Consider the following 19,572-nt stretch of genomic DNA (forward strand, 5'->3'; position numbering starts at 1 on the left):
CTTTTTAAAGGGCTGGCCCTGAGTCCTGGTTATGAGTCAGGGTCCCCGGGAAGAGGTTTTCTTATGAAAGGGCAGAGGAAGGACTAGCAATGACTTCCCTGAAGTCCCACACACGGGAGGAGCAGCATCAGGAGGATGCTATCTGAAGCTCCATCCAGACAACAGAGAAAGAATTCACAATGGTTGTTGACAAATGGTTACTAATTTCCACTCACTCGGAACTTCCTTTCCCAGTCCCTTGGATCAAAAGGGAGCTAATGGCGGTCCTTCAGATACACTGCCTTCCTCCCACTTCCCTGCAGAGGCCCCATCCCTCCACCTGAAATTATCCAGCTATCAGACTTCCCACTTAGGAGAGACCCAAGAGTACAGTACCGCAGTGAGATGTGGGGAAGAAATGGTCCCCGTCCCATGCATGCACGGTGCGTCCTCTACCTGGCTGGAAATCTGCCCTGGTGGATAACAAGTGTTCCCTGGAACACAGGAAGGACTCAGCCCTCAGTTTGCCAACCCCTTCTCTGTGGATGGGGACACAAAGTCACCTTCAAGTCAAGAATGGTTCTAATTATTTTAAGTGCTCCTACAATCAACCTCCGTCAGTGATGAGCCGGTTGTGTCCTCTCTTGTCGCAAAACATCTGCTTGGTGTCATCATTACGGTTCATGTACACTTTATGAAATTCAATTTCTGGATCTATTTATGGTTTTTAATTTCCTAAGCCATTAACATTCATGTGCGGACTCTCTCGAGTTAAAACATTTCCTAGAGAAAATAAAAGCACGCGTTTGCTGTAAGCAATCCTCTTGTCACGTGGAGGAGCGAGCAGAGCATAGTGTCACACAGCACTGCGGTGGCCTTCTTTCCCCCAAACTGGAGAAGAGGTCTCGGCGCTGCACAAGATCCAAGTGGCGATTTGTTGTCTGTGGACTTTAGATGAGTACGTGAGTACTATGGAAAACATCTGGTACTTGGAAAACATTTCTAAGTCCCACGGCTTACTCAAAGGATATCTCAATATCCGGTATTTGTTAACCATAAATTGGGCGCTCTCACAGTTACCTACAGAGTAGATATTATCTCACTGTCGGCAAAACATCATCCCCCAAACTGAATGTGACTCATTTGCTAATCTTACACAATTTCATTTTGGTCAAAGGGTGAAGGAAAAAAGCAATCATGAGTGGATTGGGCTGGTAACATTGCTTACAAGTAGAATGTTTTCTTACCAGGTACCGTACGTACAGAGCCACAAACTCTATCCATACATGCATAATTCAAAATGAAGTAAAATGACTGTAACAAGTTGCAACCCTGTCTTATGAACCACAACTGCTAAATAAAAAGAAATGAGGTTTCTAAGCTAGAAAAAAAATCAGTGAATTCTGCCCCAATATATAAAAGTCTCGCATGAAAAGGAGGCTGGTGCCTGTCAAAGGTATTCTGGAAGTTTGTGAGACACAAGACAGAATAAACCCAGTTGTCTGACCATGTGACCGAGAATGGAAAATGACTAACCATGTTGTCACTCCCTGGGCTGTAACAGGATAGCCTGGCATTTCAGGATGCCAATATCATCTAAGGAAAGTATGAGGGAATGTTAAAAGGATTGGCCTTTGTGATCAGTAATGTTTAACAGGCTCTACACTCAGTAGGTGACTCAGTCTGTGAGGGACTGCATGTGACAGTTTCTTCAGACTGGAACATTCCATCCTGCAAGGAAGCTCCTTAAGCAGAAAAGTGAACTGAAAACAGCTTCAGGAAGTCCCTGAATCTGACCAGATTCACCAGGCTCCTCCCTGCTAGATTGACCAACAAAAGTTGAGTGTCTTCCTCAGATTGAAGTGAGCTGAGCTGCAAAGACCCTCAGAGAAGAAAGGCTGCAAAGTTGATTCTGAGACCAGACCAGCTGCCTGGAAAATCCAGAAACCAGCTGAGCTCCCTGGAAGAGGTTTAGACTGACTGAGGAACCTGGAAAGGACACTCTCCAACTGCAGGCTGAGCAGTGTGCTCCAGGTTCCCAGTTGTGTGAGTTGTCACCCATGCTGGGGTGGGCTTCAGGGGTGTAGCTGTCTGAATCTTTTCTGCTCCTGGTAAGTGGCCCCTTACCCACACTCCTATAAGTAACCCCATTGGTTCACCAATGGATTTTGGTTTATCTGAACTTTGGTCTGTCGTGTTCTCCCCCATCTGGGGGCATAGACGTGTGTGTTGCATCTCACCCTCACCATGAAAAGTTCTGTCATACAAAAGGTAGTTTCTATATTAGGTTGACTGAGGTGGGAGACTCACTCCTCTGCAGGTTGAGATCCTAGACTGAGTAGAGACTGAGTGAGTTGTACACCAGGATTCGCCTCTCTGCTTTAAGGCTATGGACACAGTGAGACCTCAGCTGCCCTAGGCAGCCATGCCCATGAACTATGAGCCAAAATAAACCCTCCTTTCCTGGTGTCGCCTTGCTCAAGCCTTCAGTCACAGCAACAATAAAAGCAGTGGCTAATACCGATGTTAATGACCCAAAGAGATAAGGTGCACTTATCCCAGGAACCTTTCTGCTCCAAAGCAACTATCATACTAGTGAGGTAGGACCTTCCTAACAGAGGAACTTGGGCCTCTTACAGGAAGCCTGTACGTTTTTCAGTGTCACCCAAGTAGGTGTGTATTCAGCCAGCCTCCCCATTTTTTCCCCTTAGTGGCTACTACAACGCTCCTTGCCAGTAAGGGGCTGCTTCCTCTGGGGATCCCTGCCTGGTAAGTCGGTATGCCAGAGCGGGGCAGAGCCATGCACATAGTTTGCTTTCCCCTACAAAAAGTCTTTAAATCCATGGTCTGAGAGCCTCACACAATGCAAGTCTGTCAGGACTCTTGACTGAGGGTCCCTCTCTCATCTACGTCAATGGAGGGAGCTATGGTAGGGATCCCTCCAGGAGACTCTCCCACCCCTGGGTCTTTGAACATGATCCATGGTCCGCATGCCACAGAAACATAAAGGGCAGAGAAACTTACTAAGCCGAGATAGGGACATGTAGGTAGGCAGGCACAGAAACCACAGCAAGATGCCTTTATTTATTTTTTTATTAGCCCAAAGCAAGACAAAAAGATAAGCAAGTAGCATGCTCAAAGGCTCCACAAAGGGTTTCCCGAGATGTGCCCTGCAGGCCCCACCACCCCCCTCAGGATGGTAATAACTATCTAGATGACCACATGCCAAGACCATCTGAGCCTCAACCCACGTGCCCATGACCCTGGACGTGCCAGCTTCCCCCTCTCCACCCACTCTCCATTGCCATCTACTCTGGCCTCACACACGTCTTTCAGCCTTACGTTCAGAGACATTCCTTTTCCCCCTACACGTCAAATTTGCATCCCAAAGTGCAAGATCAAAAGCCTAGTGTGCGACCGCCCATCGCGCCACACGTGACATCACAGCGAACTGGCATCCACTCAGCACAGCATACAACATCCTAAGACCTCCAAACGCCCCGCCCCTGCCCCGCCCCCCCATCTCTCCGGCCTGGGGCAGATGGGATTCCCTTAATCAGCTGAGGTGGAAGCTGGGATGAGCTTGGGTTTGGCCTGCTGGGGAGCTGAGATGTCGGGGATCTTCTCCCCGTGTTTGTACACGCTGACGGTGACATCGATCTTCTCTCCTCCGTATTTGTTCTTCACGTTGATGCTGTACTTGCCCGAGTCCTCAGCAGTCACCCCCTTAATGGTCAGGCTGACGTACTTGGACTGCTCCACCTTCACCGAGAAGTGCTCGCTTAGCTCAATGTCCTTGTCGTTCTTAAACCAGACCACCTCAGGGTCTGGGTTTCCAAACACTGTGCAGGTGAGGTTCAAGGTCTTCGGAGGGAAGGCGCGGGTGGGAAAAGACAGTTAGAAAAGGAGCGGGAGAGAGGCAGGGATCAAGACGTACTGTATACACGAATGGAATCTTCCAATGATACATAGTCAAAGGAAAGAGGCCACACTGCACCCCATCGTGCCCCCTGACATCTGTTGATCACTTATTACATCAACAACCCCTTGTAGACACAAGCTCCCATGGGAGGCGGGAGCAGAGGAGCGCAGCGCTATGGGGGAGGGCCAAGACAAACTGAGGGGTAGTTCCACTTATTCCAGGTTCTGACCTGGGTTAAACCTGGAGGATGCATTAGCTTAGGCACCATTCTGTTGAACTTGTTCTTATACTTTCTATGTCTGTTTATTTCTTATTCCTATCTACGTGTGCTCCTGTATGTCTGTGTGTGGGGATGGACGTGTAAGTGTAGCTCTTTGTGGAGGGCAGAGCAAGGATCCCCTAGAGTTGGAGTTAGCAGACGTGGTGAGGCACCCAGCATGGGCGTTGGGAGTTGGATTTCCACCCTCTCTCTAAAAGAATCCCTTGCTCTTACCAGATAAAGCATCCTTCGGCCCCTCCACTTCCTTTATATTTAGATTTAGGGGTCTGTCTTCCAAATTCCTCTGGGAGATTCAGAGAACATACTCTCTGGACCTCCTAACTCAGATGCAGCCTGGGCTCAGCCCACTGGCAGCCTGTGACTGTTAATTTCACAATCACATCTTCTGTGATGTCACAGTTACCCCCACCTCAGGAGCTTTCTGTGCCTTCGCTGGCTGTTAAAGAGGTCTATAAATTTTGCATTTGGGCCTAATAAAGTCCTTTCAAGTACCTATGTCCCTGTGACATTGAGCTAGAATCATGCGGCAGGCAGAGGTGCCAATTAGATATCAATAACTCTACTGATGGGAGACGAATTAAAACCTCAATTATGGATTCTAAAATGACCTTGGAAATTGGAGCAGGGTTTTTTTTTTCTTTTCTTTAATATTGAAGAAGTTGTGACTGTTCATGTTCAAAGGTGGCGGCGGCTCACAGTTTCAGAGCAGATGGGAGCTCACCCACCACCTCATTCAGAGAAGCCCCTGAACCAGATGCCGACAGACCCCATGGACACTGAAGTCCTTAAAATAAGTCCTTGGGTCACACAACATGCATGGTGTTTGAGGATTTGCAATACTAGCTGTTGCTGTTGCTGTTGATATTGTTGTTGTTGTTGTTGCTGTTGCTGTTGATATTATTGTTGTTGCTGTTGGTGGTGATGATGATGCTCTTTATCTCAGTACTGAGAGCAAAGCCCATTCTCACACACACTTGCCAATCCCTTAACACTAAGGTGCTCCCCAACCTCGACTATCACGCTAACCCACCTCTGTTTGCAGAAGCTATCAGTGATGCAGGACAGAGGGGTGAAGGCACAGTAGGAGGTAGAGCTGAGCACCAGGCAAGCTGAGTGGGGAAGGATTCCTGCTCTCCGGCTCCCCTGTGTCCCATCCTGAGATGAGAGCTACACTCTACCCTGCGACATGACACTCATCCCAGCTCTGTCTGCAACCGTCTGCTCTCACCTTGCCTTCCATTATGGTCACCACGTCGGGCAAACCGCCAATCACCTTGCCACGATCTGCAATGGAAAAGAGTGGGGTTGCAGAGGGAGACCCTACAGGAGGCCTGAAGCTGACACCAAGGGACACCAGGGTGGAAACGGGGAAATAATGAGCTCACATCCGGGAGATGACACAGAGAGTGATGTTCTGGGTAGAGAAAGCTACCATGGGGACCACGAAGGATGGCTGACTCTGCAGGTGAGGGAACGTGGCACCAAGGAAATAGAAATCAGAGCCAACTGAACCAAGGGGGGGGGTCACATCAAGGACCCCAAGGAAAAAGAGCAACATCTCACAAAGGAGAGGGTCCTAGTATCTGGGGAACAGAATCTTGTAAGAATGGTGTACAGGCACAAAGAAGGGGCCACATAAGACATAGGCCAAAAGATCAGGGTGCACTTAAACTGGGGGAGGAAGGTTGGTTGTTACTGAGCCACTAAATCCACCATGTGAATGTGCACCTCCCCCAACCCAAACTGTATCTCCCAACAAGTACTCACTCTTCTCAGCAAATGCAGCAGCCCTAGAAATCACGAGAGGAGAGAGAGAGAGAGAGAGAGAGAGAGAGAGAGAGAGAGAGAGAGAGCTGTTAGAAATGCCACTACAAAAGCATACGTGCGCATGAAAAGTTTGCTAGCAGTGACAGTAAATAAAGAACTAGTGTCTAATACCATATAGCTATGGCTATCCAGCCATTCCCCCACTGGTTCCAGGGCTGAGCCCCAAAGAGGCCAAACTCTATGGCTGTGTGAGTCCCTGAGATATACAGGTGCTGTATTCACGTCCAACGTACACCAATCCTTCTGGATCCTGTCAGTCATCTCTAGTCACTTATAATACCCAATGGAATAAATACTGTGTGAAGACTTCCTAGCTTGTTATTTGGGGAATGGCGACAGGCAAAGGACTGTGGGGATGTTCTGCACCCACACAGAGTAATTGTGTTTCGATTACTTGCTGTTGGGAAGGATGCTAAAGCCAAAAGGAGGAAGAGGAGCGTGCAAACCCTCATATCAAGTGCCTCCTCAGTTGCTTCCCACCGTGTTAGTTTTGAGGTAGGATCTCTCTCTCTCTCTCTCTCTCTCTCTCTCTCTCTCTCTCTCTCTCTCTCTGTGTGTGTGTGGGGGGGGCATGTGTGTGTCTGTCTCTCTGTGTCTGTCTCTTTCTGTGTCTGTCTCCCTGTCTCTGTCTCTGTGTGTATGTGTCTCTCTCTGTGTCTCTCTGTCTGTGTCTGTCTCTCTGTGTTTCTGTCTGTGTCTGTCTCTATCTCTGTCCCTGTGTGTGTCTTTCTGTCTGTGTCTGTGTCTGTGTCTGTCTCTCTGTGTTTCTGTCCGTGTCATGTCTCTGTCTCTGTCTCCTCTGTCTGTCTCTGTCTCTGTCTCTATCTCTGTCTCCCTTTGTGTGTCTCTCTGTCTGTGTCTGTCTCTCTGTGTTTCTGTCTGTGTCTTGTCTCTGTCTCTCTGTCCGTCTCTTTGTCTTTCTCTATGTATGTCTCTGTGTGTGTCTTGTCTCTGTCTGTGTCTGTCTGTGTCTGTCTCTGTCTCTGTCTCTCTGTCTGTCTCTGTCTCTCTGTCTCTGCCTCTCTCTCTCTCTCTCTCTCTCTCTCTCTCTCTCTCACACACACACACACACACACACACACACACACACACACACACACCTGAAGCTTGCTGATTTGCCTAGACTGGCTGTCCACAAACCCTAGAGATGCTCCCACCTCTGTCTGCCCAGTGCTCAGGTCACAGGTGTGCCCTTCTGTAGCCAACTTCCCTCTGTAAGCACGGTTCTAAGGACCCACTTGATTGACTAAGCCAGCCCTTAGACCCCAGGCATTTTCCTAAACTGTCAACTTCTGATTTATCATACTTCTCACATATCTGCTTGACAAAGGCATCTCGAATAAGTAAGAGCCAAGGACTGTCCTCGGCTTTAATACTATAAAACTCAGACGCTCGTTTGAAACTCTGAAGCACTCTCTAACAGTTGCTCTGTGTGGCATGCCACCTGGGCTGTGATGATTTACAACATCTATCATTTTAAACATTTAAAGCAATCCAGGGTTCTGATGCCCCTAGGAAGTTGATACACAATGCATTTCTAGCGCAGAAAAAAATAATAGTTGCCCTGCTACATATTGAGTTACTTAAATTGCTATTTTTATCCCAGGACCAGAGCATCCTTGGAATCACAAAGGCATTTAGGAATGATCCTGTCCAGAATGAACCCGCTGGCCCTCACGCCCCCATCAGACCGGTGAGAACAAGCTGTGGGCCTTACTTGAGCTGCTGGAACTCGGCATATGCTTCATCGAAGGCTGCAAGGAAACAATCCACATGTCACTCTTGTCCCCGAGTGTTTAACTCTCGCTCTACTAGACATCCGATGAAATCAAAACTGACAAGCCATCAAACTAATCCATCGATTTTTCTCAGCTAATTTCCTCTGATCGAAGGTCGTGACATTGAGTGGATTATCAGGCCCCCCTTTTCAGTAACAATACGGGTTGTTCACAAGAGTTACAGCGAACTTCTCGTACCTTGCCCAGAGAGGTCCAGTGAGCGTTGGTGGTTATCTTTGCCATCGAAGATCTCAAAAGTGTATTTCCCCTTGTCCTTCTCTGTGGGCTCACAGATCTGCAGCCAGGCCATCTCCTCGCTTCCTCCGATCCGCATGTGCTCACTGGATGAGATCTTAGCCTCTCTAGGAAGCAACATGGGCATGCTCAGTCCAACCTCTGGATCATATGCTCACGCCTGTCCGGGCACACTAGCACATCCGAGTGAGAAGACTTTGCTTGCTCACATGTGGTTGGGGAGCGAGGAGGGGAGGTCTACTCACTTGCTCATGTCAATGGCATAGTAGGTTTTGGGTTGTTTTGTTTTGTTTTGTTTTTTACTATTATAAATGTAAATATAATAATAACCTGGACCTGAAACCTCTGAAAGCCAGATACTACAATTTAAAGGACTTCAGAATACTTGATTAAGTATTGGCAGTTCCTAAGAGTAATTAGGCACGGAGCCTATGACTTGACATGGCCGTCCCATCTCTAGGTTCCTGTTCAGAAACTGAAAGCGGGGACCTAGACACGTGAGCACCCAACATCTGTAGACACTTCAGCCCTCAACACCAGCAGCTGCCTGATTCACAGTGGGCAGTGTGGACAGCAACACAGGCGCCGACAGGAGAATGGGAAACTAAACTGAGTTTATCCGCGTGGTGGAACACTCCTGGCCCTTTAAAGAGAAGGGAACTGGCGCATGCTACAGCATGCACGAATTCTGAGGACATTATGCTACGTTTAAATAGCCGGCCATGTGAGGACAAACTTGTTTGTACAATCTGAGTGCCCCAGAGTTGCCACACTCAAGAGCAGAGACTAATAGTGAAGCTAGGGCACAAGGGAAGCCAACGTCCATTTTACAATCAAAGACTCTGGAAACCGTTCCCCATGGCATGGTTGATCTGCACCCATAATGTATGAAATGATAAATTTTTTATGTACTCTACCCCAACTTTTAATATATAAGAAAGATGGTCACTGTCCTCCAAGTCATCAGAGTGTCACACCATATTCACCTGTCATCAAGCCAGCCTATTTGATGTGGACACATGTTCACAATTCATACATGTTTCATGTGCATACTTCATTTTCAAGTTACTACAATTTAGAGGTCCGGCTGGAGGTTTGCTGAAATCTGGTTGTGAGCTTACAGTAATTCTATTATCCTTGCTGGCCACTGTGTACCCTAGAGTCCAACGAAAGAAAAGAAGTCCCTGGCCCTCTTTACTGTAAAATAGCTCTGTCTGGTAACACTCACAGTGCAGGGACACAGAGCATGTCACTCCAGGATAGAAAAGTAACCCATACTGTGAGAACAAAGTACCAGGAAGGTAAGCAGATGGGAGGGAAGAGGCCTGGTAGGCTCCGTGGAAGACCCAGCCAGGCAGGGATGAAAGGATCTAATATCAAGGCACTATGTATGCCCAGCAGAACACAGAACACCCCTGGCAAGAGGATGCATAAGGACTTATTGCACTTGGGAGGGCAGAACCCAGAGGCCAAAGCTATGGAATAAGCTCACAGCTTTTCAGCCTGAATGCTTTGTTCACAGTCTGATGGGTTCACCCTAGTCAACTGGCTCTTTATTTGACTGTAGCACATATGGTAGACGGTAGACCTCCAATAAGCTCAGAAAAAAAAATCTCTATTATTAAAGCAATGAAAGGGTCACCTCAATACTCACAACCGCCCATCTCTATCTAAAAGCAAAAACGAGGCTTTATATAGTTTCCTGGTTCTGTGGAAATGAAAATTCTTGCAACGAAAATGCGCTGTGCAGTCAGACTCCCTACCGCACTCCATGAACTGACTCTCCAAGTGAGGGTTACACAGTACGTCACAGCCTACATAGACTCGTACAAGCACACAGTACAGAGTTACAACCGGGTTGCTGGTGCCTCCTTCAAGCCCAGAAGAAGGTGAAGCAGTGGGTTCAATTCAAGCACACACATTGATAAGGTCTCCAAATGCCTCAGCCAGTCCTGTAGTGACTCCATGTTGTTTGAGGATTGTAGCATACACCCTGGTTGTCTGTCAGAGGGAGACAGCACAACACTGCACCTAGGGATTTACAATCTGCTTCAAGTGCTGTGTGAGTCACTGGCCACCATCCCTACATCTACAGTAACTCCTGGGACCTGTTCCGTCTTGCTCTACCACATATTACCCATATGGGCCTTAAATCTGGAGATGTCATTTTCTCTGTCTCTATAACTCAAATACACTGTGAGCGTAGAGAGCTCTGTCACAGGTCACAGCAGTTGGTAGCCCTCACCCAAGTGGGAGAGAATCCACCCATCACCTCAGGTCCCCATTGGAAGCTGTTACCTCTCCCACCCTGGCTAAAGATCCTAAAGGTGAGATGTAAGGGACAGAGGGCACCTCATTCTTGTGGTAGTTGGCTGAGATTCAGGAGAGCCGTTAGCCCAGTGTGGCCATCACAGGGGAGATCTCCCAAACTGAGGGAATGCACACACCCTGAGGTCAAAGAGCACTAGCTTTCTTTTTTCTATAACGACATCGAGAAATCCCTTGAGTGGCTAGGATTCCTCTCAGTCTGGAGAGATTTGCTGTGCCTGCATGATATATTAACTTCGCTCTCCAGCATGAGAACAAGGTCCTTTTCTGAAGAACGTTTTGGCTGCATCCCTCCAGGTCACTTCCCATTTGTGCGGTATGGATGTCCAGCCTTTTATTTAAAGTGGCATTTTCTGCATTCCGGGATATATGACTCGGCACTGTTTGAAAGCAAGGAACAAACGTCCGTGCCCAAGTCTGCATTCTGCAAAACTCTCGTGGACGTCTGTGGACCGGATGTCACCCCGTTGGGGATTTGGAGCTAACCTTGGTGGAGGAAGAAGCAATATCGTGGATAGATGTGAGAGCTCGAGGCAGCACGGGCTCCCGTGACTCCTGGAAGAGTCCCAATCTACTATATCTGATCTGACATGGCTCCCAGCACACGGGCAAAACAACCCAAAGGACTAGAGGTGGTGACTGCTTCCCCTGTCTTCCTGGAAATCCCCCTGGGGGGGGATGGGTCCTACAGGCTCATGAACAGGCAAGTCAGGTTCAGCTAAGTAACACAGCTGTACCCCGATTTGCCCTTAAATACATAAGTATATCCCAATTGGCTAAAAAACTATATATACATGTGTGTGTGATAAACAATAAAGTCATATCAGCACTCTATGCTGGTGCTGATCTCTGAAGTCTGAATGGGCATCATTATAGGCTGCCCCCTGCTTCCCGGTCCCCGTTTCCAATCATCCACTGATGCAGGTTTCCCTACACTACACCCTCTGTTGTTATTTTAACCACTGGGCTTGTTTGGGTTCTTGTCCTCTCACTTGTGTCTACTGAGAAAGTCACTGGTTGGAAGGTTGGAGCTTGGATGCTAAATACCGGTTCCCTTGTTCTCTTTTTTGCTACCAGGGGGAAGCTTTGAGCATTGACGCCATCAGTGAGCAAAGTCTGTGAGAAAGCTGTTGACAACCCTTTGACATTTATTTTTCTTTCTCCTTTGCCCAGACCCTCCCCGACTGCCCCACGGCCTACCCAGCCAAATCTCTCAATTACCGAGAACAGTACCATGGCCCGCAGTTCGCCGAGGGCACCACTCCCAGCCCCCGGGATGCTGCAGCCATGGTCATGTGCTGTCATACTCACTTGTGGTACCAGCTGACCTTCATTTCCTCTGTGAAATACTTCATGAAGCACTGAAGCCGGATGCCCTCTGGAGTGCAGAGAACCTTCAGGGGTGAGGCAGAGGCTCCTGCAGACAGCAAGATGCTACCTCAGATCTCAGAGAAGTGGGACAGGCCCACGGCCTGATGGTAAGGTACATCCACCCCCAGCATCAGTGCATTCCTCCTCAAGGTGGTGGTCATCCCTGTCAGAGCCACCGGAGGCCCCCACCTCATTTTTGTGTGGCACACTTCCATTAAACACATGCTTGCCCTGCCGGAGTTCTTTAAGACCCTTTACCTTAGACCAAAGAAACAAAGTTTTTTTTAAAAAAAAAAATAATCTACCCCTGGCCCTTAGCAGTTTGGCTTGCACAGAAAAATCAAAATAGTCTTGGTGACAATGGCTGTGAAAACATATAAATAAAGTGACCCAAATCTGAAGAGGTGGGAGGAGTCACAAAGCAGGGAGGAGTCAGAGCCAGCAGAGGCTGGAGGGTGTGGCTAGAATCCTCTGTTCTCAAGACGTCTATCTGCACCTCACTCCTCTCTACCTGTCACAGGGTCAAGAGGGGTAAGGGGGTCTGATCACATGGAGACTTCTGTGTTGCGCTCCATCCCCACCTTAGTCCCCATAAAAGATCCCTGTGTCTGCTTTGTGAGAGCAGTGAGCTGAGAGTGTCAGAGAGGAGTCTGCTACACTGTCAGCGTTCGACGTGTGACCATCTCTGCCATCCCCAGGTTGACCAGCCCTCCAGCACAATATGAGCGAGGTAATACAAAACAACTCCCCAGAGTGTAAGAGCAAAGCCACTCCTCAAGTGGCTTGCCCTGCCTCCCAAGTGCCATGCACACCCATGAGATCAGTCGTGACTCACTGAAAGCCAAGCGTCGCCCAACCCATTCACCGAACAAAAGGAAAAGGTCTGCCTCACAAGGCCGTTTTCAAACACATTAAAGGTAAAGCCCACAGTGGTTTTCATGGGGACTCCGTGAAAGCACGAGCCTCTGCAACTGAGGTGACCAGGATGTGGATTCTGCTAAGTCTTGACTCAGATGGTTGGGCATCCACTGGCCTATGCAAGCTTTGGTTACTTGATCAGAATGTGTAACTTGGGTGTTCTCTAGTTGGTGTGTCTGACCCTCTGACATTCTAACAATGGCCACATCTACAAAGTTCACACCGGAGAGCCTCACGATGGACTTGGAGGAAGGGAAATTCCAAAAAGTCCCATATGGTCACAAGCAAGTTTATGATCTTGAGTTGAGCCACATTCCTAGTTATCCTTGACTTTGGGCAGTCACGTGTGGCCAGTGGCTCACAGGCGGGGCACGCTTATAAATCTAGAGAGTCTGGAGTAATACCATTGCTAGTTGTTATCTGTAAGCTACTGTTCGTTCACCTATAAACAGTACTCTTGCCTTTCCAGTTTCTATACAGGGCAAATGCACAGACTGTGAGGTCGGGTGTTAAATATCTACTAGTGTTTGAATAAAGACTAGTGGAAACTTTGGACCAAAAAAAAAAATGCCCAGGTTGAGCAAGGGCAAATCGGCAGTGGGGGCTGGTGGTCAGGGGCAGCGGGAGCTCCAGGACTCACATTTCGATGTTCTGAAGGAGCATCATGGAGTGGGCAGTGGGTAACCAGTCATTCCTCTGTTGCCTGCCCAAGTCCATGCATAGGGCACACTCTGCCACTAACATCTTCTGAGAAGAGAGTGCTCACCCCAGGAAACAAAGACGCTTCAGCCACTCTGTCATTAACATCTTCAGAGAAGTGAGGGTCCACCCAAGAAACAGAGACACTTCAGCCACCAAGATGTGAAAACCCAGGGGCTTTTACTTACCACACACGCGGCTCATTGCCAAGATCATGTCCTCGTACACTGGAAGGGAGAAGGGAAATGTAAATTCTCGGGGTATGACTTTAACAGGAAGCAGCGTTTCCAGTGTCTAATTAAATTGACACAGAAAACGGTGATATCCATTTGAAAAAAATGAAACATTAAAATGGTAATATTTGTCCATAAAAGGCTTATGGGCGCCATAAATCCCTCTAACCTATTCGCTTTTTAAATGTGGGACGAGAACGTTTTGTTCAGCATAAATCCAACGGCACATTGAATCAAATAACTCCGTGAGAGCTTCAATCATCTTTTTTTTTTTTTTGGTTCTTTTTTTCGGAGCTGGGGACCGAACCCAGGGCCTTGCGCTTCCTAGGCAAGCGCTCTACCACTGAGCTAAATCCCCAACCCCGAGAGCTTCAATCATCTTAACTACATCCATAAGGAATCAGACCTGGCTTCTGATGAGTGTGGGGAATGACATTTCATCTAAGCCCGGAGTGATACTGTGCGTTTCCCTAACGCTCTTAATGCAGACGAAGTACAATCTGTTTTTCTCATACAGCGCCGCTACAGAGACAAAATGCACCCAGCTCAGAGTGCGCATGGCGCGCTGGTATAGCGCCCGCCATTCCTGAACAGAATGGAGTTCTACCACCTCAGAGGGCACAACCATAGCTCCCCCATACTGCCTACCACACAGGTAGAAAGGAGGCCTGCTCAGCAGATATGTACACAGCTAAGGGTACTCATGAGCCTTCTTCCACAGGGCCCCTTTCATGGACAGAATAGATTTTATTGTAAGACAAAGAAGGCACCATTTTACCTTTGCCAGCTACTTCCAGGACAGATACATCTTGACCTCTGTCGTCTTTCAAGGTTGCTTTGTACTCGCCATGGTCCTTCTTAGACAACTGTGAACAAAACACATTGCATATGTATGCAGAACCAATACCACCATACAAGATGCTGCTGCATTCAGACATTTTCCTCGCTAAGCATGGGGAATCGGTGCATGAGTAGGAAGGCATTGCTGAGTTCACAAGTAACGTTTAGCACTGTTTTGCTTCTGTGGCTGCCTGGTACCTTGGGTATAAGCAGCTCACAGATCCCCTTCTCCAGGTCCGGAGGCGGCGTCTCGGTTTCGTAAAGGACATCATCCTTGAGCCATTTGAAAACAGTTTCCCTCTTGGTGTTTGCAACCTGCAAAACAGAAACCCTAAGTGAATCCTGATGGCTCAGAAGGGAAAAACAAAATCCTTCAGAGTTAGTGAACCTCAGACCTAAAGAAAACACCAGCGTTTACCCCTCAACAGGCTCAGCAGGGGCTCATGGAAGACCTGTCACTTCTAATAACGCTAAAAGCATTTCTCAATTGTCTGCTGAAGGCAGTAAGCCCTTGCAGCTGCCACCGAGAGGACCCATGAAGCCAGTAGGTGTGAAAGTCTCCTGTTTAATAGGAAGTGTCACTAATGGGCCTGAGCAAAGTGCTTTGGTTTACGGATCCAGGGCTCTGTGGGTCACTGAGAGACTGCTCTTTGGAAGTGGGGAATTCATGGCATGAACACAGAGGAATGAGCCACAGACGGGGAGCCTCCCTATGTGGGAATTCCTCACAATGACCCTCAGCTTTCGAAGCTAAGCTTTGCAGGGTTCTGGTGGAGTGTAAGCACACTCACACCGTGTGCTGCTGCTGACATGTTGTCTCAAGAAGAGACACTCTGCTTTGTTTGACAGATGTTGGATATGAGATGGCATTGGATTCCAGGAGGCTGGGGAGTCTGCGTCCCCATCCATACAGACCCCACACAAGCAATGCCGGCAATGGAATTTTACAAATGATGATGTTGTGATGATTCGTATATGCTCAGCCCAGGGAGTGGCACTATTAGAAGGTGTGGTTCGGTTGTAGTGGGTGTGTCTCTGTGGGTGTGGGCTTTAAGACTCTTCATCCTAGCTGCCTGAAAGCCAGTCTTCCACTAGCTCCTCCTGCACCATGCCTGCCTGGACACTAACATGTTCCCACCTTGATGATAATGGACTGAACCTCTGAACCTGTAAGCCAACCCCAATTAAGAGTTGCCTTGGTCATAGTGTCTGTTCACAGCAGTAAAACCTTAGCTAAAACAAATGTCATGGGACTGGCTCTAGAAACCAGTAATGTCATGTGTTTGGAACTTCCACAGCAGCTATATGTGGTATTGTCACCAGTGACACCAGAAAATAATTACGTATCCATACTGTAGGCACTTTTGCCTGAGTTAGTACGTAGAGTCAAAAACCAGCCTAGTACAAAGAAGTCATTCAGAGTCTCTAAGGAATGGATAGAGACCATTCACCAGCCACCTTGGAAGCAGGTTTCCCATCTCCAGCCCAGAACGTGAGTGAACGCACATCTTAGGGTAGTAACTTCCTGGTCTTTCTGGGTCTCCCTGCTGTGCCAGCCTCTGTAATCCTTCCCTGACTCTAGGTTCACTCTGCTCAAAAAGGTGGAAGCTGCTACTCTGTGTGTGTGTGGAATCAAAGCCTTTCCAGTACCCTTCAGTCTCTTCTCAAAACAGCCTCAGTCGACCTGCATGTGGGTAGAGGGGGTCTCACCCTATGCACAGCCATTGCGTGTCTTCTCGGACCCTGTGATTCATCTCTGTCTGTGATCCACCTCTGATGCTCAAGTGCCTAACACGTACACGAGTGAGCTGAAAGACTTAGAGGCAAGCTAATTCCTCACACGTCACATGCTCACTACACCCATCTCCTAGGGACAATGTTCTCCCTTTACACTGCCCTGTGTGACAAACCCCCAACACACCTTCTTCTTCTTATGATTACGGTTTCTATTAAACACTTGTTTTCGAATGCTTTTCTGTAAAGGTAAAAGTCTATCCTAATGTATAGTATTTCCTATGCGTTTTTGTTACATAAGTCAATTAAGAAGTATCGCCTGCACCCAATTAGACAAGATGGATGAAGCAAAGAAGTGCAGGCCGACAGAAGCTGGATGTAGATCTCTCCTGAGAGACACAGCCAGAATACAGCAAATACAGAGGCGAATGCCAGCAGCAAACCACTGAACTGAGAACAGGACCCCCGTTGAAGGAATCAGAGAAAGAACTGGAAGAGCTTGAAGGGGCCCGAGACCCCATATGAACAATAATGCCAAGCAACCAGAGCTTCCAGGGACTAAGCCACTACCTAAAGACTATACATGGACTGACCCTGGACTCTGACCTCACAGGTAGCAATGAATATCCTAGTAAGAGCACCAGGGGAGGGGGAAGCCGGGGGTCCTGATAAGACTAAACCCCCAGTGAACGGGATTGTAGGGGGGGGGGCGGCAAGGGGGGGAGGATGGGGAGGGAACACCCATAAAGAAGGGGAGGGGAGGGTCTAGGGGATGTTGGCCGAAACCGAGAAAGGAATAACACTAAAAATGTAAATAAGAAATACTCAAGTTAATAAAAAAAATTAAAAAAAAAAAAAGTATTGCCTGTCATGGTGTCACTGAATGAACTAATACTCAGAAAAAATGTTTTGCGGCTTGCACCAAAAACCAAATGCACGAGATTGCAAAATACTCAAGGTTTAAGAATGATTACTTTTATTTTCCTGGTATCTGTGTCTACCGGTCTATGCCTCTCTGTGGTCAGGGAACTTGAGGTAGTTTCAAACATTTATGGGCAGTTACACAGCACTAGAACCCCAGGAAGTAGGCCTTACATTTTTGCTCCCTGTCCTTGGGATACAGAAAGATCAGTGTGTCCTTGTGCTATGGTCAGAACTAGAGCAGCCATCGCCCTCCTCATTCCCAGGCCTAACCTCTGACCTTCTAATGATCTGAGCTTTAAACACCTTAGAGGCCTAGAAATGCACAACAGAAGTCCACACCTTTCCATGCATGGTAATCATTTCTGAAAACTGGTGTTTTTTCCAGGGTATACTGCCTGTGTAAACAGCCTGTCGTTCAGTAAAGGGCTAGCCTCTTGCCTCCAAATGTCAACACTTCAGACTCCACCACAACACCCAGTCCTTCTTACCCGCTGACTCGGCCCTCTTGATAGAGTTCTATGGCTTTCTTATTGTACAAAATGCACGAGACATTTTACCTTCGGACTGTGGTGAAGGGTGCCATTCAGTTCCAGCTCTGTCATCTCACTCCCTGTACCCAGTTCTCACCCTGCCCCACGGAGCCCCACCTTGCTGCAAAGGCCTGCTTGTTTTCCTCTATCCCACTTGGGCTTTAAGTAATGTGTAAGTAGTTTAAGGACAAACGAAACCCATGCACCACCATCATTTATCCCTGGCTCTTTCGCAGCGACTTGCTTAAAACACAACTTTGAAACAAGCTTCTTTAGCTACTGAGCTATTAACATAAAACTTACGGACCTGCTCCCACAACGTGCCTTTTAGTCCCTGACAGTGTCGTGTGGCAATCGCTACAGGTGCATTTCTTCGTGACGCACCTTCTCGCAGACTCGCTCTAAGTCAACGCTGCAGTAAGCCTGCCTCCCTGGATTCTCCTTTGGATGTCACAACACGAAGGCTTTATGAAGGCGGAGGGGCAAGCACTTACCGTCAGGGTTCCGCAGGGTTCGCTAGATCCCTGAAGTCTCTGTCCATTCCTTCCTAAACCCAGATCAGAACCTCATTGCTGACAGCTGCTCCCTAACCAGCCTCTCTGTGAGGCACAGGGAGAGCCTGCTGGCCTCTTACCTTACAGACAAGCCGAACTTCACACTCCTCAGTAACATCCCAGTGCAAATACTCAGCAAAATGAGGGCCTGTAGGAAAAGGGAAGGTTCTAAAATACGAATTTACATTACAGACAAATAGATAGTATCTACACATAGGCACGTATATTTAAATATATCTCCATGTTAAATTTCGATATAGGAACATAGTTGACTGAAGGAACCTGCTGTACCCTATATAGCTAAGGAACTTCTCATGGTCCTGCAGCTGACCTGCCTTCAAGCTGAGTCTCCCTGGAGCCTCCTCTTCCTAGTGGGAATGAATACACAGCTCCCCTCCTTGCTGACTCATGGGATCTATCGCTCTGTAGATAATCACACTACCCAGATCACCACATTCTCTTTCCGGGGCCGTGCATCTGACTGAGCACTGAGTAGGGTAGTGATAAAATCTTTGAGGTGAGGGGATCAGTGAAGACGGTGTAGACAGACCTCACCACTTTGTAAACACTGTTATTTCCCGTCAGAGATGGATGGAGTCAGGTACGGTTTTCGAAAGTATCAGTCATTTCTATCTAAATAAGCATGGAGCAAGGCATAGCCTAATAAAGCCACTTTCTCATTCAACACAAAAATATAAAGCAGTTTTGAGACTTATGTACTGATTTTTTTCTTTCACATTAATACATATTATAAGACTAGAATTTGATTGGTGCCTTGTTTAAAAGCCTGTGGAGGTACTCAGTCAGGGGTACCTGGCTGGGAAGGAGGGAAGAAAGGACAGAAAGCAATGTGATTCTATTTTGATTCAAAATATACATTTTTAAGACCCGTGGGGAAATCAAGACAGAATAAGGAGTGGTCTGGACACTGTAATAGGGGTGATCAGAGACATCCATGTGACTTGTCAAAGGCGAGGCTGAAGTAGGCAGAGAATTTGGCTAACCTGAGCTCCTACAGCTTCTGTGTGAGGTTACTAACAGGGGGCGGGCAGAGGCATGTGGAAAGAAGGGTGTTGGGAAGGATTGTCAACTGCAGGGGACGGGAGTTAGTCAGCGATTGGTACAGAGCCTGGTTAGACAGATCCTCATCAGGGATCGATGATCCTTGTTAACAGGGAATACAAAAATCAAGGATATCCAGGGTCAGCTAAGATTAGAAGCAAGAAAGAATACAGGCAAGATACACCGAGAGGGCTAAAGACAGAGGCATCTCCTATCTTTCACAGCAAAAATAATAACACAATGTTTGATCATTCTGAGTATGTTCAGAGTCGGTTGTGAGATGCGGGGCCTGCTCAAGATAGATGACCAAGTCCGTGCTGCTGTATGCGTGAGCCACC

General features: G+C 47.8%; 1 protein-coding gene across 1 annotated transcript in view; it reads right to left on the reverse strand.

Annotated features, from left to right (window-relative positions):
• Positions 1 to 3,033: 3,033 nt before the first annotated feature.
• Positions 3,034 to 19,572, reverse strand: part of Myom2 (myomesin 2) — a 69,567-nt gene continuing 53,028 nt past the window's right edge. Inside the window, exons 28-37 of the mRNA XM_032919280.1 lie at positions 18,253 to 18,320; positions 14,629 to 14,745; positions 14,369 to 14,456; positions 13,546 to 13,584; positions 11,681 to 11,786; positions 7,985 to 8,148; positions 7,726 to 7,762; positions 5,949 to 5,971; positions 5,410 to 5,465; positions 3,034 to 3,843 (exon numbers count right to left, since the gene is read on the reverse strand). Coding sequence (XP_032775171.1) covers positions 3,532 to 3,843; positions 5,410 to 5,465; positions 5,949 to 5,971; positions 7,726 to 7,762; positions 7,985 to 8,148; positions 11,681 to 11,786; positions 13,546 to 13,584; positions 14,369 to 14,456; positions 14,629 to 14,745; positions 18,253 to 18,320 — 1,010 coding nt within the window. The 3' untranslated portion in view covers positions 3,034 to 3,531. The remainder of the gene's footprint in view (positions 3,844 to 5,409; positions 5,466 to 5,948; positions 5,972 to 7,725; positions 7,763 to 7,984; positions 8,149 to 11,680; positions 11,787 to 13,545; positions 13,585 to 14,368; positions 14,457 to 14,628; positions 14,746 to 18,252; positions 18,321 to 19,572) is intronic.

The sequence above is a fragment of the Rattus rattus genome, chromosome 13, assembly GCF_011064425.1.
Source record: "Rattus rattus isolate New Zealand chromosome 13, Rrattus_CSIRO_v1, whole genome shotgun sequence".
NCBI lineage: Eukaryota > Metazoa > Chordata > Mammalia > Rodentia > Muridae > Rattus > Rattus rattus.